The sequence below is a fragment of the Crocodylus siamensis genome, chromosome 4 (genome assembly GCF_052110815.1).
Source record: "Crocodylus siamensis isolate JL-2025a chromosome 4, ASM5211081v1, whole genome shotgun sequence".
NCBI lineage: Eukaryota > Metazoa > Chordata > Crocodylia > Crocodylidae > Crocodylus > Crocodylus siamensis.
In genome coordinates this window covers 50,972,280-50,997,179 of record NC_143398.1, presented here as the reverse complement: position 1 = coordinate 50,997,179, position 24,900 = coordinate 50,972,280, and the positions used below count along the sequence as shown (strand labels likewise).

At 48.5% G+C, this 24,900-nt stretch overlaps 1 protein-coding gene across 1 annotated transcript in view; it reads left to right on the top strand.

The window, feature by feature from the left end:
- The window catches only part of LOC149865715 (uncharacterized), a 97,773-nt gene extending 77,069 nt beyond the window's left edge, over positions 1–20,704 (top strand). Inside the window, exon 10 of the mRNA XM_090042282.1 lies at positions 19,868–20,704. Within this exon, the coding sequence (XP_089898408.1) occupies positions 19,868–20,031 (164 nt within the window). The 3' untranslated portion in view covers positions 20,032–20,704. The remainder of the gene's footprint in view (positions 1–19,867) is intronic.
- Positions 20,705–24,900: the final 4,196 nt, after the last annotated feature.

Here is a 24,900-nt window from a genome sequence, read left to right as displayed (position 1 = left end):
CGACTAGGCTCTTGAGCTTGTCAAAGTCGGCTTTTCTGAAGTCAAGGACTTCTGTGTTGCTGATTGACTTGCCAGCTTTACGGCGGATGGTGAAGGTGATCAGCTCGTGGTCACTGTCACCCAACTTCCCATCAATCCCTAGGTTGCCGATTAGGTCGTCCCCCGTAGCCAGTACCAGGTCAAGCAGCGCTTTGCCTCTCGTTGGCCCATAGACTTCTTGAGTCAGGTAGAGGTCATCCACGCACGAGAGAAAGCTTTGCGCTGAGTGATCTTCCCACAAGATGTCCGGGTAATTGAAGTCACCCATGACAACCAAGGTCCTGGAGCAAGCGGCCTCAGTCAGTTCCCAGGCGAACTCCTGGTCAAGCTCAGGACTTTGAGTGGGAGGTCTGTAGTAGACTCCCACTGTTGTGTCCCCTGTGCCATTTTTCCCATGAATTTTTACCCAGAGGGTCTCTAGCTGTCCATGCCGGTCGCCAACATCATCTTGCAGGGACATGTAGCTTTCCTTCACATAGAGAGCTACACTCCCACCCCTTTTGTCAACACGATCCCTCCTGTACAGGGTATAGCCCTCTATACCCGTGGTCCAGTCATGGGTGGAGTCCCACCAGGTCTCCGTTATCCCAACGACGTCATAATTCTTTGCACTGAGCAGGAGGACAAGCTCCTCCTGCTTGTTGCCCAGGCTCCTGGCATTAGTGTACAAGCAGGCAAGTGTGCCCTTGAGGGCTCTTGCCTTGCCCACAGATTGTGCCAGGGCTGGGGCAGGGGTGGGCTCCCTTAAGTGCCCTGGTCCGTTGGCTTTGCAAGGGTCGCTCAGCGGGCCAGCAGGGGCAACAGTCCCGCCATCCCCCAGTGGGCTTAGTTTAAAGCCCGGTGGAGCAGGTCAGCCAGCCTGGCTGAGAAGAGCCTCCTCCCCAGGGGAGAGAGGTGGAGGCCACTCTTCCCAGCAGCTTGCTGCCTCTCTCTCCAAAGAGCGGGCTGTGGTCATGGAAGCCAAAGCCTTCCTGATAACACCAGCGCCACAGTCTTTGGTTCACCGCATGGATCCTCCTCTCCCTCCTCAGCCCATAGCCCGAGAATGGGAGGATCGACGAAAACACCACCTGAGCTTCCAGACCCCTAAGCCCCGCTCCCAATTCCCTGTAGCGGCTCATGACCTGGCTGGGGGTGCTCCGAGCTGTGTCATTGGTGCCCACGTGAATAAGGAGCATGGGGTAGTGGTCTGTGGGCCGGAGGAGCTGCGGGATCCTCTCCGCAATGTCTCGGATGCGGGCCCCCGGGAACAGCAGACTTCCCGGGCTAAGGGGTCGGGGCGACAGATCGCCCCCTCAGTGCCCTGCAGGATGGAGTCTCCCACAACAAACACCTTTTGCTTTGTCTTGGGGAGAGCGGGGCCAGTAGCTGTGGTCGAGCCTGGGTTGCCTGCAGGAGCTGGCAACTGCGTGGGCTCTGCTGGGGCTGCAAGAGGTGCGAACCTGTTGCTAAGCTCCGGCGGGGCAGGGGCCTTGGTGCGGCGGGCCTTGGGGCCCTTGACCACCCTGGTCCATGCCCCTGACTGGGCAGAGCGGGAGGTCCCAGAGTCCTCCTTAGTCGCGGAGGGAGTCGGAGCTCTCCCCTGTGGCTCCCGGGGGAGAAGGGCCTGGCAGTAGGAGTCTATCTCCTGCTCACAGTCCCTGATGGCACGCAGTCTCTGGACTGTGGCCTGGAGTTCCTCCAGCTGGTGTGCCAGAGACCCCAGTAGGGAGCAGACCCCGCAAGAGGAGGTGGCCATGCTCCCGGGCCCCAGAGCCTGAAAAAGGGACAGGCAGCCCCCGCAGCCAAGAGCCAGGGGCTCCATCTGCGTGGAGCCCGGAACCATGGGCTCCGTCTGGGTGGCCATCTCTGAGGTGCCCAATGGGGGGGCCGCAGAGCCCAAGGGGACCCTCGGGGTGCAGCGCGTGCCCATCCGTGTCATGCTTCTGGTAGGCTGGCTACGGCTGGGGCTGGCTATGGCTGGGGGGGTCGCAGGCAGGGTCTCGTGCCCTCCCACACCCTCTCCCACATGAACTCTGTGCTAACTCGAGTGCCTGTTTGCGCGGCTCCGGTCGCATGGCTCCCTGGGGGGCTGGGCCAAGTAGGGGCCTGGGCGGGGGCTTGACCCGGCCCGGCACCAGGCAGCAGCCTCCTCCCAGCAAGCGAGGAGTTAACACCTTCCCACCACGAGCCCGCTCACCTCCGGCTGTGCTGGGGGTTGGCAGGGGGCTCGGCGGCTGCTGAGGGGGTGTCTGGGGGGCTTCGGGGGAGTGGGGGCGCAGCGGGCTTCACCCACGCGTCTCTCACCGCTCCAGAGCCTACCTGAGTGTGTGGTGGGTTTTTTTTGGTTTTTTTGGGGGGTTTTTTTTCCCCGCCCTGTTTGGCGGGCCCTTTTAAACTATGGACAGGACAGAACATGGACAGTATGATGACCACAGGAAGACCAGTCAACAATGGCCAGGAATGAAGAGTTATTAGAAGGAAGAAAGGATAGAAAAGGAGGGATTTCAGAGCAGCAAAGGGTCCCTGAGAGGGGAACCTAAGGCCACCATGAACTGAGGGCACAATACCAGCCTGTCTCACCCACCCTATTGGTCGGGGGGGTCTTGGCCCTTGACCTGCAGGCTGCTGACATCTGACATTCACGAAAGAACCTCAGGGTGAAGCTTGCATACTGGCCAGATACCTTCCCTCTGTGACAGCCCTAGGATTGGTAGATATAGAATTGGGGAGATTATTTTGTTTGTCTTGCCTGCATTAGTGTTATCTGCTATCACTGTATATCAGTAAAATTTGCCTATTATTGAATGGAGGAATTGTGGTCAGTCAGAGGGTTTGGGTCTGTGCGGAACAAAGCATCTGGGTCATAAGTCCAGTGCCAACAACTTGTGACTCTACCAGGATGGGGACCCTGTGAACCTGTGACTTTGGAACTGGGACCAGGTCCAGTGCCAACAATTGAGGACTGGGACTCAAGGGCAGTAACCTGACTGATCAGGGAATTTGTTGATACAGAGTGAACATCTGTAGAGGGGTCAGCCAAGACTCGAAGTGGAGTAAGGCTGTGGAATTGTGGGTGGAGGCCTGTTTTTAAGGAGAAACCGTATGGTAGTTCCAACTAGGGTTGTAAGCTAAGTAACCATGTTTGTATCAGAGTCTTTTGTACAGGAGGTTGGTTTGTTGCACTGCTGACCAGGGGGACAGTTATTTGTCCAGGTCAGTCAAGAGTAGTGTACAGAGGTACAGGTGTATTGGTGGTAGGAGCAGTAACTTGGAGGAAGACAGGGTCTCAACCTGATCTTGGGGTGTGCCTGAGGTCCGTGGTTTGGACAAGAGTATAGACTGTGGTCCGCTTGGGTTAAGTAAGGTAACCTTCTATCATGGGTACAATAGAAGGCCAGGAGCACAGAAAATTGATTTCTCTGCTGGTAAACTGTGTGAATGAGCAGGAAAGACTCCTTGAAACTCTTGAGGCATTTGTAAGCAAGCCTGTGTTTGTGACAGCAGCAGAGGCTAAGGAGAGGACTGTTTTGCAGAGATTGTTAACATGCATGTGTTTGTGCGAGACAGGGTGTCAGGAATAGTGTTGTGTGTTTGCTCTGGAAACTGAAGTGGAAGTTACAGGTACAGGCTATGGCAAGCCAGAACGTTATCCAGGCAATGCAGCTCAAGGGAGCTTGAACATGGAGTAAATGAAGAGCAGGAAGGGTCCAGCCCCACCCCAAAATCAGGGATGGGGGATGTGAAACATACCTTGTGATCCTGTGTGTCCCTGTGCCTAGTGTGATAGGAAGGGGCTTGGGGGAGACTTGGACACCTGCACATTCTTTTTGTTGCTTTGGTTCATTGTGCTACCATCTGTTTGTATGAATGGAAAAGAGGCAGTAGCAGAGGATTTGTGCATTGGTAATGGAACTGAGGGATGTCTTTGCTTCCTGCCCCTCTCCAGGAACATCCTAGAAGGGAAAGCATTAACAGCTTGTTAAGACAGGAAGGTGTTTACAGAAACTCAGACTGTAGCAGTACAAGCAAAGGGTCTTTATCAGTAGGTTGTCTGCTTTTGAAGACATATGGCTTTGAAGTTCTTTTTAGGACTGGAAGGGTTCCTGAAAGATTGTATGTGGTTTGCCCAGGAAGGATATGGTTAAAGCAGTGCCATTAGAGTTATAAAAAGGTCTGTCAAGAGAGAAAGAAAGGCTGGAAGTTAAGCAAGACCCATAGAATAAATGTTAAGACCCAGAGGAAAGTGTGGGGGCTTCAGAGAACTGTTGGAGAGAGAGACAGAGTAAGGGATCTATGGAAGCACTCGAGAGGACTGACTGATGGAGTCCAGAGAGGGACTAAAAGTGGGGGCTCAAGAGTAGGGCCCAGCCAAAGGTTGAGAGAGCATGGAAAGCCAAGAACTCAGATTAGAAGGTGTGTGAGGCAGAGTCAGTGACTTGTAGCCAAGGGCCAGGAGAGAGTGGGACCAAATGGATCCAGAGGCTCAGAGTGGAGCCCAGAGATGTACCTGATGAGAGGTCTGATATTTTGAGAGGGGCTAAGTATCAGTGGATCTAGAAAGCCAGAAATCTGCAGCCCAGGAGAGGCAAGTGTTACCAGGGCCAGGTGCCAAGGTCACACTGGCCTAGGAATGGGACCAGGACCCAGAGAGGAGTTGAGATCTGGGGGAGGCAGCTAGAGATCAAAGCCCAAAGGGGTCTAAAGAACCCCTGAGAAATCAAAGGATCTGGCAATCTAGAGGTGGGGCCCTAGAGAGATCAAAAGGTTGAAAGTGACCCCTGCTAAGACTGCCAGAGCCTGAGATTTCAACTCCACCAAGGCAGGGCCATGGTCTTGGAATAGATAGGCCAAAGATCCTTGTGTAGCCACAGCCCTAGTGTAAAGGGGCCAGGAAGCCCAGAAGTGAGAGATTGTGCCTATGAGGGGTGAAGATGACCAAGAGAGGAGAGCCTGGAGATTGATCCTGGATAAGACCAGAAAACTGCACTCTCCTGGGGCTGGTTAATGTGGTGGAGCAACTTGTGGCAGGGTAGTCTCTACAAAATGCCACATGGTGCCACCCCAGGGAAAGGTGGGTCAACCTTTGATGGGAGAAGGCTGGGAGGAGCATACCATGACAGAAAAATCCTTAGTGGAGGCCAGGGAAAGAAGATGTGTGGCAGGGTGCTTGGACTACTTGTCACTTTGAGAAGAAAGGACTGCTGAAGCAGCAGCCTCTGCAAGGAACTTGGAGGGGAATTTCCAGATGAGCTCCAGCTTAGAGTGTTAACAGAAAAATGAAAGGACATTTGGGGTGTGTATTGTATCCTCAAGCATGGCAAGTAGAAGATAAGATGATGTACCCCACCGCTAAGGAAAGGATGGAGGCCTAAATGGCAAGGGCCAGGGCCCATTGTAAACAAAGCCAGCCACAGTGTCAGAAGTGATTCGATGACCAGAACTAACCTAAAGGGGGTTGAGCCCCTCCCTTTTGTCTTTGTGTGTTGAAGGATGTGGACCACTGCTAAAGCATCAAAAAGTTTGCTTGGTACAGAGAAGAGTCCAGCTTAATGTGTTATGCATTAGCTGTGTTTGTGTAATGATAAGCAATTGTGATATTAATTATGCTAGACAATCAAATGTAAAGCATAACTTCGTGATAGGCTATGGAATATCTGCAGAGTGGCTACAGGAAATGTATCATGTGGAGCATCACCCCAGAACCTCAAACAGTTCAGCCATGCCAAAGATCAATAAGGCTGAATTAACCATTTGTTTTTATTGTCATCCTTTGGTTTTTTGCTTGTTTTGCTTTGCCTCTATTAGACATGTATTTTAAGCTTTTTATAGTTGAAATAATAATGCAGTGTAGCTTTATTAATTCCCAGAATTTGTGCAAAGATCTGGAACAAGGAGTAGCATGGTGGCATCTCAATGGAAACCAGGCATGCTGTTTGCACAGGAAAGGTTTGGTCCTTGGCATTTCTCCGACTCTTGCAGGATGAAGGGGCACTGGTGATGCTACAATTTCATAGACATCAGGGCTGGAAGGGACCTCGGGAGATCATCAAGTCCAACCCCCTGCCCAAAGGGCAGGAAGTCAGCTGGGGTCATAGGATCCCAGCAAGATAAGCATCCAATTTGCTCTTGAAGGTGTTCAATGTAGGTGCTTGAACCACCTCCGCTGGCAGACTGTTCCAGACCTTGGGGGCTCGGACAGTAAAGAAATTCTTCCTTATGTCCAGCCTGAAACGGTCTTGCAGGAGTTTGTGACCGTTCGACCTCGTCATCCCTTGGGGCGCTCTGGTGAACAAACATTCCCCCAGATCCTGGTGGTCACCCCTGATAAACTTATAGGTGGCCATCAGATCACCCCTGAGCCTACGCTTTTCCATGCTAAAGAGTCCCATGGCTCTCAGCCTGTCATCGTAAGATCTGTTTTCCTGACCTCTGATCATGCGCGTGGCTCTCCTCTGGACTCTCTTAAGCTTCTCCACATCCTTTTTGAATTGTGGAGCCCAAAACTGGACACAGTACTCCAGCTGCGGCCTCACCAAGGCCGAGTACAAGGGGAGAATGATGTCCCGGGATTTGCTCGAGAAGCATCTATAGATGCAAGCCAGCGTTTTGGTCGCTTTATTAGCCGCAGCATCACATTGCAGGCTCATGTTCATCTTGTGGTCAATGATGACCCCCAAGTCTCTTTCTTCTGTAGTGCTAGCCAGCGTAGCACTGCCGAGCCTATAAGGATGCTGCAGGTTTTTCCTCTTGCTTGGAACACTGGTCAGTAGACAGGGCAGGTGTTCTCAGACAACTATGGCCTGTGGCTTGCCCAATAGGTCAGGGAGTTGCATTGCAGTGGCTCCATGTCCTCGGCAAGATAGGTAGCCACTGAAGCCTATGCGCTACCTGCCTGAGGCTGGGTTCTGGTGCCTCTGGACCCCACTATTGAAGCCATACCCTTGACTCACATTGGCAGCAGCTGTCATGGAGGAGACTTGCTGGTGCTGGGAGTGCTGTGAAGTGGATCCCCCTCTTCCATGTCCCCCTGCCTCTGCCCTTCTGCCTCCCTAACTCTGTTCACCAGCACCTCTGTCCAGTGATGGAGGGTTTTGCTGGCGCACACACTCCCCTTCACCCTCAGGTCGTATGTGGCTGCCAGCACTTAGACCATACTGGATCGCAATCGATCCAGCCATTTTTTTTATGCCCTTCTTTGGCCGCTTCACCAGCACCTGCACCTCTGGTGACAGTGGCTTGCCTCAGCCAGGGACATTGATCCCCTGGAACTTCTTTGGTTCTCAAGCTCCTCACTACAGTAATCACCTGACTAAGGAGGGCATTGCTAGCGCTGAGGGTCTCGGTGGCCTCGAGGAATGACTTGAGGACCACCAATTTTGGGAGATAGTATCCCACTTTGTTTTGTTAAGGGGCCTGCTGATCCCAGTCTCCCTGAGCAAGGTCATCTCATGGATGGCCTTCCGTTGCTTGACCAGCCTTTCGAGCATCAAGTATGTGGAGTTCCACTGAGTCTCCACATCCTGCATGATTTAGTGCTGTGGGATGCTCAGCTCCGCCTGTTTGTCCTGCAGCATCTTGGTCCCTTTGGCGCTCTGGTGGAACTAGTCCATCAGCTTCCTGCATCTTGAAATGAGCTGGCTGGTAGTGGTAGTGATGGTGCCATCACTGGCATCCCTGTCCCCCTGCAAGGTATCCCTGACTGTGAGGTGGAACTTGTTGCCACACAGTGGATGCCAACAATGTTGGCATCACAGATCGCTGTGACCATATTGGCCCCATTGTTGGTGATCACAAATCCATGGGTGAGCTTGCCCTGCCCAATGAGTCACTCCTGTACCATGTGGTTAATGGCCACCATGAACTCCCTTGCCATGTATCCATCACCTCTGCTTGAAGGAGAACCTACCAATGGCCTGACTGATTGCACCAGTGCCCTGTGAGGGAGAGGTAGGCATGATCTCCACCTCGAGCTGCCTGAACCCTGGCCGCTCAACTAAGGAGAAGGGCTGGCCAACTAGAGCAAGCATCTCCCCAGTGCTCTGGGTGACCTTGCTCACCCTTGCAATGCACCCCACTTTGTCTGTAGCTTTTCCCCACTGGTCCAGGATGGCCTGCCTCTGTTTCATAGGGATGGGGGCTTTGGAGCAAGAGGGGGACTTCCCTTTGGGCACACCCCCACTGGTGCCAGGCTGAAGAGGAGCAAGGGCAAGGGGGTGCTGCCTCCTGAGATGCAGCAGCATCACCATGGTGGTGAAGTGTTTCACCTCCTTGCCCCGGCTGATCTGCCTTTGGCAGTGCTGACAGGTAGCATACTTGGGATCATCTGCCATCTCGAAATGATCCCACACTACACTACCCTCCTGCTTCAGGGTTGAGGGTGGGGATCCTGCCTTATTCCCTTCCTCAGCAGATAGAGGCACAACAACAGGGGAAACTGAGCCACCTGCCCCCACAACCTCCTCCAAAATGCCTTCCAGAGAAGAAGACCTGCCTGTAGGGGAACTTTGAAGTGTGTGGAGCACAAACTCAGAATCCCCCTCCTTCCCCAGAACGTCCTTGGCTATGGCACTGAGGTCCCCTGGTTCCAAATCCAGCTTCTCTGGCACTGGGAGGCTTATGCTGGGAACAGAAATTGGGGTGGAGGAGATTGTCATGCTGGTGCTGGTGGGTATTTCAGGTGTTAGTGGAGGTGGTGCAGGTGCAGGGACAGGTACTGCTTCCAGCTCCTTGCTCCCACTAGCAGCAGAAGCCTCATGGCTGCTAGGGAAGAGGGTGTATCCAAGTTTGTGGGGGATGGAACTTGCAGCTCTCGCCCTACCCTCTCTAGCCCCTCTCACTCCCCTCCCAGAAGACCTGGCACCTGCCTTTCCAGCATGCTTCATAATGTTTGCTGTGCTGGAAAATCTTCTCGGCCTCTTGAAGGCTCAGATCGAAAACATTTACTCTTCTATCTTGTATGTGTTTAATATATGTGTGTGTTTACTATATCTTTTTCTATCTGCTTATTATACCTTCTATTTTGGGGGCAGGCAATTATTTAGGGCAGAGGGCCACTTACCGAGTTTGGGCAAGCTGTCAAGGGCTCAGGTAGCTCTGCTTTTTGACAGGTGTCCCACCCCCTGGTCACCATTTTGTGACTGGAAGTCCTGCCCCCCAACCCCTGATCTTTGCCACCAGAAGTCCCTCTCCTTACCCCTGGAAGTACTCCTTTCAGCAAGAGGTTTTGCTGTCTCAGAACCAGAAAAATACCAATTTATATTCTAAAAGAAAACATCTACAACATTCTTTAATTTGATTTTAAAAAAAAATTTGTCCTGATTTACATGTGTTTGTGTAGTGTATGCAGAGATGATTGCACAATAGCTTAAAATGAAATCTTACTTTTGTATGTTATGGGGGATGGTTATAGGTTTGTGGTGGGAGGGTATGTGGGGTGTGAGAGAGGGCATGGGTGTGTCTGTGGGGATGGATAGGTATGGGGATGTGGGGTGTGGGTGGGTATTGGGTTTGTTGCGGGCTTTGTGGGAAGGACAGCGTCTGGGGTGTGTGAAGGGGTGTGGGGATCTGCATGTGTGAGGGGGGGTGTGGGCACATGTGTATGATGCGGTGTGCATGTGGGACTCACCCTATGAACACACACACACCCTTTACCTCTGTCTACACACATGCACATACTCTCTGTCCCTGCCTCCACGCACACCCCTCCTGCTCCTGGCCTTGATCCTGCCATGGCTCATACTCCCCAGTCCAGTGATACAGCCCAGGGCCACATGGTGCTGGAGCAGTGCAGGGGCAGGAAGGCAGGGAAATGGCTGGGAGTGTAGTGGGGCTGGGCTGCTCGGTCCAGCTGGCTCCCCTTGGGTCCTACTGCCCCTGGCTCCTGTCATCTTTGACAGGCATCCAGAAACAAATAAATATGAATTTACTAATTTTTTTAGGGGCTCGGCAGACCTGATAAAATTTTCTGGCAGGTCAGATCTGGCCCGTGTATTTTGCCCGCCCCTGTTCTGTCTGCTTGCTATATTCTTCTATCTGCTTTCTATATCTTCTTCTATGTGCTTCAGGCATCAAGGACAACAAAAAGTCCTTTTTCAGATATGTGGGGAGCCGGAGGAAAAGCAAGGGCAACGTTGGACCCCTGCTAAACCAGATGGGGCAACTGGCAACTGACGCCCAGGAAAAAGCCAACCTATTAAATAGGTACTTTGTGTCAGTCTTTCATCAGTCCCATGGGACGCCCATGCCTGCTATGGGACAGGGATCCCCTACCCTCCATAAATGCTGACCTCATGAAGGAACATCTTGAGAAGATGGATACCTTCAAGTCAGCCGGCCCTGACAATGTGAACCCCAGGGTACTCAAGGAGCTGGCGAGCGTCATAGCCCAGCTCCTGGCACGGATCTTTGAAAACTCCTGGCGCTCTGGTGTAGCACCTGAAGACTGGAAGAAGGCCAATGTGGTGCCGATCTTCAAGAAAGGGAGGAGAGTGGATCCGGCTAACTACAGGCCCATTAGCCTGACTTCTATCCTGGGGAAGATCTTAGAAAAGTTTATTAAGGAGGCCATCCTTGAGGGACTGGCCCAGGCTAACATTCTAAGGGATAGCCAGCACGGGTTTGTTGCGGGTAGGTCTTGTTTGACCAATCTCATTTCCTTCTATGACCAGGTGACCTATCATCTGGACAAGGGAGAAGAGATTGATGTCATATATCTTGACTTCAAAAAAGCTTTTGATCTGGTATCCCATGATCACCTCTTGGCCAAACTGCCCAGTTGTGGCCTTGGCTCCACCACGATCCGCTGGCTGGGAAATTGGCTCCATGGTTGGACCCAGAGGGTTGTGATTGATGGCAGTCACTCATCGTGGTGCCCTGTGACCAGTGGGGTCCCTCAAGGCTCTGTCCTGGGACCCATCCTGTTCAACATCTTCATTAATGATGTGGACATTGAAGTCAGGAGTGGACTGGCCAAGTTCACCGATGACACCAATCTTTGGGGCAAAGCATCCACGCCAGAAGATTGGTGGGTGATCCAAGCTGACCTGGACAAGCTCAGCAAATGGGCGGACGAGAACCTCATGGTGTTTAACACCGAAAAATGCAAGGTTCTCCACCTTGGGAGGAAAAACCTGCAGCACCCTTATAGGCTCGGCAGTGCTACGTTGGATAGCACTACAGAAGAAAAAGACTTGGGGGTCATCATTGACCACAAGATGAACATGAGCCTGCAATGCGATGCTGCGGCTAATAAAGTGACCAAAATGCTGGCGTGCATCCATAGATGCTTCTCGAGCAAATCCCGGGACGTCATTCTCCCCTTGTACTCGGCCTTGGTGAGGCCACAGCTGGAGTACTGCGTCCAGTTTTGGGCTCCACAATTCAAAAAGGATGTGGAGAAGCTTGAGAGAATCCAGAGGAGAGCCACGCGCATGATCAGAGGTCAGGAAAACAGATCTTACGATGACAGGCTGAGAGCCACGGGACTCTTTAGCCTGGAAAAGCGTAGGCTTAGGGGTGATCTGATGGCCACCTATAAGTTTATGAAGGGTGACCAACAGGATCTGGGGGAACGTTTGTTCACCAGAGCACCCCAAGGGATGACGAGGTCGAACGGTCACAAACTCCTGCAAGACTGTTTCAGGCTGGACATAAGGAAGAATTTCTTTACTGTCTGAGCCCCCAAGGTCTGGAACAGTCTGCCAGCGGAGGTGGTTCAAGCACCTACATTGAACACCTTCAAGAGTAAATTGGATGCTTATCTTGCTGGGATCCTATGTCCCCAGCTGACTTCCTGCCCTTTGGGCAGGGGGCTGGACGCGATGATCTCCCGAGGTCCCTTCCAGCCCTAATGTCTATGAAATCTGTGAAACTCAGGCAGAAGTTAATTTCAGTGCCATAGAAACTGAAGAAAGAACAACAACTGCTTTGGTCAGAAAGTGCACCTGAACTGATGATGCAGCCCTCAAGGACAGGACCCTTATCAACCTCCCATCACTTGACAAGTTAGAAAGGAAACAAGCACACAAAAAAGGAGGGGAGCGGGTATGTCTGGAATGCTCCTAGCAGTGTCAAAGTAAAGGCAGGCCACTCAGGACTCAGAGGGATTCCCCAAGTCTGAGAAGAAGGAAAGGGAGCTAACTCAGTTAGTTTGGTTTTGCTATAACTGGGTGAAGCCTTGCAGTGACCTTGATACAGAGGCAGCTCCTGGATACCAGGAAGATACAAATGGCTTCACTGAAAAACACACTGCAGCAAGTTCTTCTCCTATTTTGGCACCACACAATGCCTTCCAGTATTTCTTGTGCTACAGGCCGTGGAGAACTGCATACTGGGAGCAGCAGTTCACTTCAGATATCCAACCAGACACCTTCACAAGCCATAGCATAAGGCAGGGTGGACAGTTATTTTGGGTGGAGGGCCGCTTACCCAGTTTTGGCAAGCTGTTGAGGGCTGCATGGGTAGCCCTGTCCCTTGGTCAGTGTCTTGGGACCAGTCCCCTAATGTCTTGGAACCAATATCTCAGGGCCAGAACAGGTGGGGCCCAGAGCGGGGTGCAGACTGGCAGGGGTCTGTGAAGCCAGGCTGGGCAGCACCAGCAGGAAGAGGAGGGAGTTGGTTCAGCTCCATAGAGCCCCTGCCAGCCAGGACCCTGTACGCCTGCTGCTCTGCTCTGGACTCTGCCAGCGTTGGCCCCGGGACACTGGTGTGGGCCCCGTGGTCCTACGGACTCCCACACCTGTTCAGACCCAGTGCCCCCCCAGCCCCACGGTACAGGCGGGGGGGCAGTGTGCAGCCCCGACCCTGCGCTTGCCAGCAGGAAAGGAGCTGGTGCTAAGTGTGGGGGGAAAAGCAGCTCCTTTGCTGTCCCGTGGCCGGCGCTCCCTGCTGCAGCCACTTGTAGCCTGTGTGGGACTGTCCTGAGCAGGCATAGGCAGCCCCACATGGGCTGTAAACAGCTGCAGTGCAGGGCGCCAGCCACGGGGTTGGTAGGGGCCACTTTTTCCCCATGCTCAGCACCAGCTTGTAACACGCCCCCACCATCAGTCTGGGCCCTGCACTGGCTCTGGACTCATCCATTGGGGCTGCGCTGTGGCGGGACCAGCTATGGCCCACCTGCTTGCTATGCTGGGCAGCGTGCAGCTGCCACCGCTGCCTCTGTGCTGCCTAGCGTGTGAGGTCCAGGCAGGCAGCAGCAGCAAACACTGCCTGCCATGGCTAGCAAGGGGGCTGCTTTCCTCTGTGCTGAGCAGCTAATGCTGCTGCAGCACAGCACCCATGAGTAAGCCCAGAGCCGGTGCAGGACCCAGGCTGGCAGCGGGGCTGAGTTGCAAGCTGGTACAAGCTAGTGGGGAAAAGCGGTGCTTCCCCTGCCCTGTGGCCAGCACCCAGTGCTGCAGCTGCTTGCAGCCGATGTGGGGCTGCCTGTGCCTGCTCAGGACAGCCGGCTGCAGCAGGGAGTGTTGGCCATGGGGTGGGGGAGGGGCAGCTTTTTACCAGGCTCAGCACCAGCTTGTGTCCTGCCTGTGGTCCTCCCCTGCCCTTCCCCCCCCCACCTGAGTTTTTTATGCCCGTGCAGCCAAGGAGCCACATGGTACCAGGCCAGAAGCCCCTGCTGGGGCTTCTGGCTGCCAGGGCCAGGTGGGCCCTGCTGTTGTAGGAGCCTGCCAGGGCTTCCCCTGGGTCCTACTGTTCCTGGTTCCTGTCATCTTTGACAGGAACCAAGGACAGATGAATATTACTTTTCTAAAATTTTTAAAGGGGCCCCGTGGGCTGGATAGAAAGGCCTAGCAGGCCGGATGCGGCCCATGGGCTGTATTTTGCCCGCCCCTGGCATAAGGCATCAAGAGCAGGGCAAGTGGAAGAACACATCATATTTACCTGAGGGCTTTCTCTCATGGCATTTTAGCTCTTATGTTACTAGAGGAGTGACCAAAAAGCAAGAATGTGGCAACACTTGCCTATAAAGCTGTAGAATATTTGCAGTTTCAGAAATTTTATAAAAATAAAGAACCATCTCCAAACAGAAAAGTACTGTTCTTACCTTTATTTTTATGCAATTTTATAATAATCATGATAAAATATTTTAGGTAATACTTCTTGTAATATTCATGAAATCCAAAAGGAAAAATTACACAGAAGTTAGAGAAAAATGTAAGCTTTAAATAAGAGCACTTTTACAGTGCACATGCAATTTTCATGAAATTGCACGCACATTTAATGAAATGTGCAGTCTCTATCCATCATAAAAGTTCATTAAATTTCATAGCAATAATGTTTATGACATATAATAGCAATACTCATGCAATATTAAACCAAGCATAAAAAATTACAGTCACAAGTTCAATAAATTAAATAAAAGGTAACCTTTATATGTAAAAAAATGTTCCATGAAGAGAATTTCCACTCATGAGAATATAATACCTCACAGTTTTCATAAAAAACTCAGGGAACATTTCATGTTAAATTCATGAAATATTCCCTGAAATATTCATGAACTATTCATGAAAAAGTATTCAGTGCAAGAAAAACATAACCACAAGCTCAGTGAAATTTAAGTTTAAAACTGAGAAGTCAGTCTCTATCCTCACAGTGGGAAGATAAGCTGCCCCTGATCACATGCTGCAGGAGACTGCCAGCTTAGACCTTCAGCATTTTGAAAGGACTTTGAATCTCTACCTCCCAACCCTCAGTGCAGCTCGTTCCCTTGCTCTTATAGTTATTGCGTGTCTCCATGAGATGCTTAGTGTGAAATAAACTAATTCTACTGTGCATTAGCGTATCACAGCTAAAAACCATGCTAATGCACAGTAGAATTAGTCTACTGCACATTAAGCATCACAAAAAGCCCATGCGCCATTGCTACTGTGCATTGGTGCCGGCTACTATGCATTTATGTAGTACCTCATAATAGAGGTACTAAACTATGTGCAGTAGCAACAGCACATTAATGCATGTGTAAACCTTCCCACTGTATAGCACACTGCACCCAGTTCTGCGACATAGGAGCTATTGCTTGGCCACCTCTAGCTTTGTTGAGACAGCACTTCCTCAGTTCTCAGAGGCATGCTCCATTGTCATCCTGCAGTTGCTCTGGTCATAGGGAAATAGTTATTTTCTGTGATGCAAAGGCCCAGTAAAAAGCTTCATTAGCAAGGGCAAGCTGGGGGACTTTCAGCATGATTAATTGGTTAACAAGCCTTCTGGTGATTGTAAAAGCAAATCTATACCCTGCCCCCCTCCATTAAGTAAAAGAAGTGCACGTTCCAAGAGCTCCTGACACTGGGAGCTTTTCCAGCAGGCCCTAAATTAATTTTGATGAGACAGGTAGTTAACCATAGTAGTCTGAAGTCAGGCAAAAGTCAGGGCACCTTATCAGCATTACCAGCTGTCCTAAATTTACATAAAGCTAAAATGCCTTGCTCTTTATAGGATGGATTTAGCCCATGGGTCATGGGTTGCCAGTCCCTGGACTAACTCAAAGGGGTGTAAGATTTTGCAAGTAACAGCAGAAAACTCTCTGAATTAGTCTGTAATATGCCACTCTGCCCTGCCTTCTGCCTAAAGTTGGTGATGTTGGTGAATAAGGGTCAAAAGGCCAGGAGCTACCCGTCTAGAATGCCAAATTTAGTATGAAGAAAGTCCCCATCATGTGGGAATAATAATCCGAACTACAAGAAGAGCTGAACATGTGTGGACAGGGCTATTGTGGACCACTGAACACACAAGAACTAGTGTGGCACAATTCAGGGTAGGCTAAATGCCTAGGTAGACAAACCATCAGCTAAACTGTATCCTCTTAAGTTATTTTCTCTGAGAATTATTTTGGTTTTAATGTTATCTGTTGTTTAATGCTACAGCATTACTTGGTCATGGAGTTTGCACAGGGCAGTATAGTACTAATTACTTCAATTGGTAAAATTATATGTAATAACATTATGTGATTGGTATACGGTCAGCATTTAAATCAGAAAGAGAGTAAGGTTTGCCACAACCCATTGCATGTGTATAGACAGCAGAAAATACTAGAGGTTTTTGCTTTGGTTACTTAAGTCTGTCCTTGGGGAAGCCTCCTTTTACAGGAATTTTCTCGCTGAATAGTTTTAGGATTTGCCAGTCTAGTCTAAAGATGTGTGTGACAAAGGTGGTCCTGGGGTTTATAATTTTTTTGGTACTACCTCATGGGAATATACTTTTCTCAACTTGTTCTCTTCAAAGAGGTGAAAACCCACAACTTCCAGTGATTCATGGTCTCCTCAGCTTTTCCTCAAACGAGGGGAGTCTGGCTGACTAAACAGTGACTGGGGACTTCAGGGTTTGGCCAGCGCGTTGCTGGGAGTTGTAGGGGAGTTGTAGGGGCCTGCACCATGAAGCTACAAGCTCACATAATTTTGGGTTTCACCCTCAACCCTGTTGGATTTTCCCTCTTCTCTTTATGGACTTAACCTCATACCAGTGAAGTGAAAGGGTATTCTGCCAGTGACTTCTGTAATGCAAGTTTGAGTGTCCAATTAAGCCTACCGTGCCTAGCAAGTGTAACATAAATATTTAGTAGTAACAGTATAATAATAACAGAACTGAAGAAAAGTACACAGGGAGGACCACAGCTCTATAACAGTGGTTATGTGCTTGCATGTTAAGAGAGGAAATTGAAGCAGTCTTTTCTACTTAAAAAAAAAAAAAGTTGTAGGGATTATGATTTAAAAGTAACACAGTCACTAGGTAATGATACTGTCTGGAGGAGCACTGCCTGTCACAGGATGTTCCCTTGCAGTCATACCATATTAACTGATTAGAGAGCTTTGGTGATAGTATTTGGCACAAACTGGATTTTTTTTTAGAATTAGAAACTGCACCGCTCTTGGCAAGAAATGAACTTGCAAATTAAACTGTCTTGTAGTGTAATTACATTGCCTTGTAATATGAATCATTTTAGAAATTGAAACACTGATTTGAATAAGGAATGAAGGCTTATTAAACAGGAGCTGAGCAACATGTTGAGAGCGACGCTCGGAGAGCAGCACAGGTATACATACACATGAAGCGCAACGTGGACACAACAAGAGGGCAGGGGCCATGCTGTACTGAGGACTATGGAGACATTACATTCTAAGCTTTTTTCAGGTGCTTACATCTTCTATTGTCTGGTTTTACAGTCATTTGAACTTGCGAAGTTGTTTTTTCCCCAGATTTAATTATTTTTTAACACATTTCTTCTTCATTTGGATATCTCAAATAGCTTAATGTTAAAAATTCATACTTGCCATGGGCTCAGTCCTACATTAGGATATAGTAGAGAAGTGCAGTTTAGATGGAACAAGATTCTCATGTTGGAAGATGGTGGGCTTCTCCTCTAAATGTTTGATGAAGTGCATTGCAGGATTCCAGTTAAAATGCACTTTCCACACACTGACTTAAACAGTGCATTTGCTGAAGTAAATTCACCCAGACTGGATTCATCTTCTTTTCCAGAATGAATGTTTTCTTAACAGAGAGGACCATGAGCCTTGGGGGCCAGAGTGCTGTGTAGAGCTTCACTGAACAGTTATAGCACAGCAATAGAAGTGTGAGCTTCTCAGCCTGCCCCCAAATTATACTTTCTTCTGACAAGAAAGGGCAGCTTTTACAGGTGGTGGAGAAATAGCACATACATTCCCTTTGTGGCTCCTTAGCCTAGTTGCCAAGGATATCAGCTAGTTCTCTAAGGAGGGCTGAACCCACATCACACCTGAATGATAGAATCCACCGCAGGGTTTTATGCACTTAAATTTATCTGTATCGCCTTGACACATTTAGCTGATTTGCTTCAACTTTGCTAAGTGTTCCCTCGTAGGCAGGCCCTTAGTCACATGCTGTGTCACACTAGAGGGGAAGATGAGCATCAGTTGTATTGTTCTATTAATCACAAGCTGAAATTCATTTGACTAATTTAAAATGGAAATGGCAATTCAAATTAAATTTAGGGGCTGTTTATAATATTCAAAATGCCAGTGGTGAGGAAAGCATTCGTATTTTGGTGTTTGATTCAGGAGTGCAGGGCTTATAAAAGGAAGAAAGAAATAGCAGCTGGAATTTAATTTAACATCTTCTGAAATGATATCTTGAAATTGCTGGCTCGGGACAGCCTCATGAAGAAGTTCTTAATAAAACAAGCTGTGCCTTTCAAACCTTCGCATCCCACTCTTGTACACATGCATGGTTTCCTTCGATGGGAGGCAGCAAAGTACACTTTCCTTTTTACATACACCGGCTAACAGCAAAGGACATTCAGGACAGAGAACCCACCTGCTCCCAGCTGCTGCTTTTGACTGACCACAGGAGCCAAGCTGTACAAAAGGGAAAGAGTCATCTCCTTCAGTTCACGGGTCAAGCAAGGAGAAAATTCACAGCTCAAATTCACAAGAGACAGGCTTCTCTGGCTGTCTGTCGGTCACTTGGGTGCCTAAATCCATTTCCTGTTTATGCCTTTTACTGGTAAGCATAGAGCTACCTTCAAAATTGGCTTCAAAGGATCCTTCTGAATATGTAACTCTCCCCTGGGCACCTAGCTGGGTGCTAGGGATTCTATCCACTAGGCAGCAAGTTGTGTAGGAGTTAGGTGTTGCAGCACCTTTGAGAATCTCATATAAGTGCCTGTATGCAGTTTTAGGTACCTATATGCGTTAGAAAGTCTATCCATAACCAGCTTAGTTCTACCTACTCAAGATGGCATCTCTGCACTTATGCCATACCATACAGCTGTTGCCTTCAGGGTCCCAGATCATCATTCCTCTAGCTACAAAAAAGAAGGAAGCAGTGAGCAGAGCAGCAGAGACCACTTTGGAGCAGTCTTTTCCATTTAGAAGGCTACCTCCATCAGGGCCAGGCAAGCCTGAATTTGTTGGCAGCCTGCACACTGCAAAGCATGTTTGATTTGGGGGAGATGAAGATGGCATTTCTGTCTAATGGAAAGTACAGTGATTTTTAAGTTATGCTGGTGATAGAAGTGGTGATAGAACGTGTGGCAGGAAGAAGTGCTGTATCTCCATCTCCAGATGGATGTCCTTTGGTGGACTGTTTGTGTTGGGCCAAAACATATGGTATTTAAACAGTGGCTGAGATCTAGGACTAGGTTGGATGACATATGCCTTCTACTCTATCAAAACTACTATCTTGAATTTCCTTGCCATAGAATGAAAGCTATCATTCATTGTGCCTTATGCACTTCCTACAGATTATCCTCTTCATGATTTCAGGGAGTTGAATGTCAACCATGTGTCCATGTCAGCAGTCCCATATATCCTATGAGACTGTCATTCTGTAAGCTTTCCCAGTACAAGGTATAACAGCCAGAACCAGGGGCTGCATCTTTATGTGAAACCTGACATGTTGTCCTGAAAGTTTAATGACTAGCGACAAAATGATTTTCCCCATTGTGGTTTAAGGTTGAGTCCCATATAAATTTTAGATGCAGAAACAGTAGCTGTTTTATGCTTGTAAACTTCCTAAGACTTTTCTGAAGTCATAAAGGGCAAAAGCAAAGAAAAGGAGTGATAGCTAGTATGATTTGAGGTGCTGAGTCCTGAATCATTGGAGAGAAATATGTTCTTGGCTACTCCCTGCAGTTATGATGCAGTAGATTGAACCAGCATAATGATGCAAATATAATAATTTCTGTGGCAGTAAAATTACTGTGTTTTAAAAACTAATGTGCGTCTTAAAATGTTTATTTTCCCATCAGGCAAAATAAAGGTATCTTCAATAATAATTTGACAGCCTATGGTTCTCAGCTGTTGGTAGTACGTTAGATGAATTTGCTCTGGGATCTTCATATGCAGAGGAAATAATATCCTTCTTGATATTCTTTCAGCTCTGAAGGCAAAGACAAGAGATGCTGGTGAGTCAGCATCTTGCCACATGGCATTCCCCACTTTGATGCAACATGATTCAGAAGTCCGGAAAGAATCATTACCTGTAGATGAAGTTTTTCTGGGCAGAGGATTAGCATGCAGATCTCTTCAGCTGAAAAGGTGACGTATTGGATACCCTGTCTCCAATTGTATCCGTTGGCAAGGAGTGGATAAAAGAATTAGGAAAAAAGATAATCGAAATGATACTCCCCGAATTACAGCCTCCTCCTCATTGGTGCTACCACTGCTCTGACCCGCAGCACAAAAAGATTACTGAGCACCCCAACCTGCTAGGGTTAGCTTGGATGACTGCTGGAAAGTCTGTGATGGTAACAGCATGCTGTGTTGTTGTGGACTGTCTGAGATCATAGCCACATGAGATCTTGCTTTCTCAAAACCTGAGGTGTTGCTGAGCAGACCAGAATCCCATATGACTACTAGCGACAGGAACTTTGTGCACATACCATTTTTCTTAATAGCTTCAGTTTTGAATAGGCAGAAAGTAATGCTGGCTAGTTCCATATTGAGCAAACAGAGGCAGTTAGCTATATGAGCCTGAAGTCAGGCAAGACACCCAAGACAGGTTAGGTGTGTACTGTTCAGACTGGCTAAATCAGAGATACATAAGCTTTTGTAAGCTTAGTTAGTTTATAAAGAGCACATGTACCCTGCCTTCTACCTAGCTCCACATCGTCAAAGGGGCGGATACCCACATCTTGTCTCTTACTTTTGTGTCTTGCCTAGACCTTGCTTTGTGTCTTGCATAGACCCATCTTTGCACAGTTAACTGCAGGTATAGCTACAGCCCAACAAATATTCTAAGCAACTTCATAGCTAGATTTACCAAGGGGCCCTGGGTGCCTACTTGCATTTTTAGTCCAACATTTAGGCTCCACTGGGTGAGACTACATAAGATGTTTACTGTAGAGCTGCCTAATTAGTTTCATAGTAAAGTCTCAGCATCTACACGGAGACCTGAGGCCACAGTAAGCTCATAAATACTGCCGTAGGTTAGTACTTGTAAACACAAGTTATTTAGTGCAATGCAACACACGTGTAGATGCTGACCTGGCTGGCTGGGGCATGAGGGTGCTTCAGTGTGGGGGGCCTACCAGCAAGCCCCAAACTAGAGCTGCCTGCCAGCTAGCTCCACACTAGGGCACCCTTACGCCCCAGCCAGCTCCCCTGAAGCATGTTGAGTAGGGTTGGAGCAGCTCCGGACTGACAGTCAGGGCTGCTCTAACCCAGCTCAGTGTGCTGCAGTCCCAGGCTCATATGTAAATGTGGTGCTCAAGAGCAATAAACTCTCGCCCAAACCGCACCAGAGTTTATTCATGATTTCACACTAAAATCACGTGTAGGCATGGCCAGTGTCTTTAACACAGTAGGTTTCTCCAACTGGGCATGATTACAACATCTTAAATTGTGATAGTACCAAGTTCATACCCAAGCCTCAACAAATGTTACAAACTTGGCATTCTCCCACCTGTGGGGCTTGGTCTATGAGCCATTTTCAGAACAGGCCTTATTCCCTGCACCAAACATGGCCAGAAGAGATGATGGTGCTCACAATGTCTTTTTACACACAGCCCAAGTTTTAAAGCATCAGTTAAAGCACTAGAAGATCCAGACTGAAACCTCCTGGCCTTTGGCTTAAGCAGCACCCTCACTGAGGAGCAGTGTCAGCGTTTGGGTATTTTGTATTATAGTCACCAGTGAAACTCGGGTGCTTACAAGGTTTGATGATGTTAGAGCAGTGACTCTGAAGGTATTGAAAGTGTCTAAATAGTGGATTTAAGTGCACAAAGGGTACCTAAGCACATTTAAGGACCCAGGCCTTTGTGCCCCCTTTCCAATTTATACAGAAAATGGGAAAAGAAGCAGAAGGAGGTTCAGAAGCAGAAGGTAACATTCACAAAAAAATGCTGCTGAAGCTATCTCTGCCCATAGAAAGACTAGTAGAGAAATGTACTTCAGAAGTTGGTGAATCAGCAGATAGAGATAAATGTTAGTTGATAGAGGAGGCAATATGCAAAGAGAGCTGTCAGATCCTTAAAAATATTTTAAGTTAGAGAAGATATGTGATTAAAGCCAATGACATATGGGAACGTAATTATACATCAGTCCCATTAAGTGTTAAGATCTGATGCTGTTGATCATGTAGACTAATGTAAAATCAAGAAGCTGCAAGACAATTCAGCATAGTTTTAATCTACATAACTCTAAGAGACTGTAGTATATGAACTCAGCTCTAGAGTTGGAATATTGCCATCGATGTCTTCCTAAATTATGCTGACATCACTGTAGGACTTTGGAAAGTCCCTTACCCAATCTCTGCTTCAATTTCCCCTTCTGTAAAACAAATCATTTACCCATCTTCTGATGTGTTGGGAGGAAATACCTTCTTCACTGCCCCCAAGTTGTGTTCGAGGAGAGGTCTTAGGTTGCTTAAGTGAATCCCCACTTCTGAGCTGTGTAAAGCTTTTCTCAGCCACAGCTCAAGATATGACCCTCTAATATTTGTTTTCCTATTTCTTTCTCCTATGTTTCTTCTTCCTTCCAGCTATAAAAAAAAAAAAGTAACCTTTGTATAAGGATAACATCTTTAGCTGCTTTTGGAAAGCAGAATAACTCTTTTGGGCTTTCAGCCACATAAACCTAGTTTGTCAGTGATTTTTTTTCCACTCATGTCTCTTACGCATTTATAATGCACCCAGCACCGTAGCATCCAGGAACCATATACACAATTTATAAAGTAGCAGTTTTCTAAAAAGTTTGTTCTCTTCATCCTGTTGAAGTAAAAAATCTCTTGGTTCGTTTCTTTGGAGGCTCAATGAATATTAATGATTCTTTAGGCACACATTGTTGGTGATACAAAAGGGTATATATTTGCAAATAGGGTCAGAGAGAGAGACAAAAGATCAAACGCTCTGCCCGCGGAGAACACCCATCAGCAGGCTTTTATCCCCTCTCTTCTGAGCACGTGTACAGAAGCAGGAACTCTTACAACTTATTTTCAGTTCATACAAACATGCATGTGAATACATCACATCATACATCGCATGTGTATTATAATTAACTACTTAAGTATGCGGGGCGGATAGGCTTAATATGTATTAGCTTATTGCGCGTGCTTAGAAGGAACTTAGGGTTATACAAGGTTTAAGCCCAAGGCTAAGATGGCAATTACTCTTATCTTAGCCTAAGAAATGTGGGAGCCATGAAAGAAAGTGTGATTTAGTGTAACAAAGAGATAGCAAATTTGCAGAACAAAGAGAGAGTGATACCTTAGTACAAAGAGCCCTTAGTAGTTTTTTCCCTTCAATTTCCAACCCCCCTTCTCCCACCAAGAAGACAAGGAGAGCTAAGCAGCTGTGTTTTTCTAAATCTGCTATTGATAATGCATTTTTAATAATATTTCTAACACTGTTACGGAAGTTGCCAGTCTCTAAGTAAGAACATTTTCAGGAGATGCAGAACTGTTGGTCTATCATTGCCTCTGTTACCAGAAAGTTTGTGCAAAGTGTCTCTCTAAGATTGAAGAAGTCAGACTTCCAGTGGTTTGTTCACAGCTTTGCCATCTGCATAGTGGTGGTGTCTACACAAGCAGCAGACTGCGCAGTTGTTACTGAGCAATCATTTAGTACTTGCATAACCAAGTACTAAATGACTGTGCAGCAATGAGCTATTGCACAGTAGCTTGTTACTACTGTGCAGTAGCATTGCATCATGGCTAGTGCCTACCTACGCTACTGTTCAGGAGCGTCTCATGTAGATGCACCCGGTTTGACCCATTTCTCCCAATGGTTCTACTGTGAGCTTTGTCAGCTTTAGTATTGTTCTGGATCGCAACTACCTAGGCAAGCTTAGTGATATTTTCTTGGAATTAAGAAATCAGGACACTTGATATCTTTAAAGCAGGGGCAGGCAAGGTCCAGCTAGTGAGCTGGATCCGGCCAGCAGTGGACTCCACGTCCAAGCAGCCCCTGCCCACATGGCTGAGGCTGGTCTCTATGGTGACCCCCAGCTGCTGTGCTGTGATAACGCAAGGCTGGGGTTGCCCTGGAGACTGGCTCCAGCTGTGCTGGCAGGGTGTGCATCAGGGTATGGCAGGGGGCTGCTTTGGAGCCGCTAGGATCTTGCAGTGGGGAGCAGTTTGTCCGGGGCTAGGACAGAGCCATGATCTGCCACCTGCTTGCTCCAGGTGGGGTGCTTTGGTAGCGGATCATGGCTCTGCCTCAGCTCCTTGCAGTGATGACAGCACGGTCCCAAGCAGGAGTCGAACCATGATCCACTGCCTGTACACTGCTGCCCAGAGCAGGCAGGCAGCAGATCATGGCTCTGCCCTAGCCCCAGACAAAGCTGCCTCCACCACACGATCCCAGTGGCTCTGGAGCAAGCCCTTGCCCTGCCCTGCTGCATGGCTGGGGCTGGTCTCCATGGCAACCCCAGCTCTGTGCTATCACAGTGCAGCAGCTGGGGTCTCTATAGAGACTGGCCCCAGCCATGTCTACAGCGGATGCTGGGAAATGGAGTCCAGCTGACAGCCAGATCCACCATTTTGCCCACCCCTACTTTAAATAGTAGCTTCAGGATCTTCAAGGAGATTCACTGCTGAATGTAGAGGCAGTGTTGCACCTTGAGGGAAACATTTCTTCCTGTAGACTAGTATTATCTTAAAGTCTGAATAGAGCCCCCCCCCCAATCCAACCCTGCTAATACCCAGCAGTCAATTTAGATTTTGAAGAACAAGTCCTGGGGTCCTTGTAGCCACTTTCATGTTAGTCTGTGGAAAGAGCAGCAGCTGGCTGGAGAGAAGCCAGCGAGAACTTAAATGTGAAACAGTCTTCAAAAAAACATATGCCATGTGGCGGTGCACCCCTGGAAAAAGGTACCGCCGACACTGTCAGTGGTGCCTGTGGGCAGTTACTGCTTGCCACTCTGCCGCCTGTGGCATCTGTGGGTGGTCCATGATTGCCCCTGGCTGCCACCA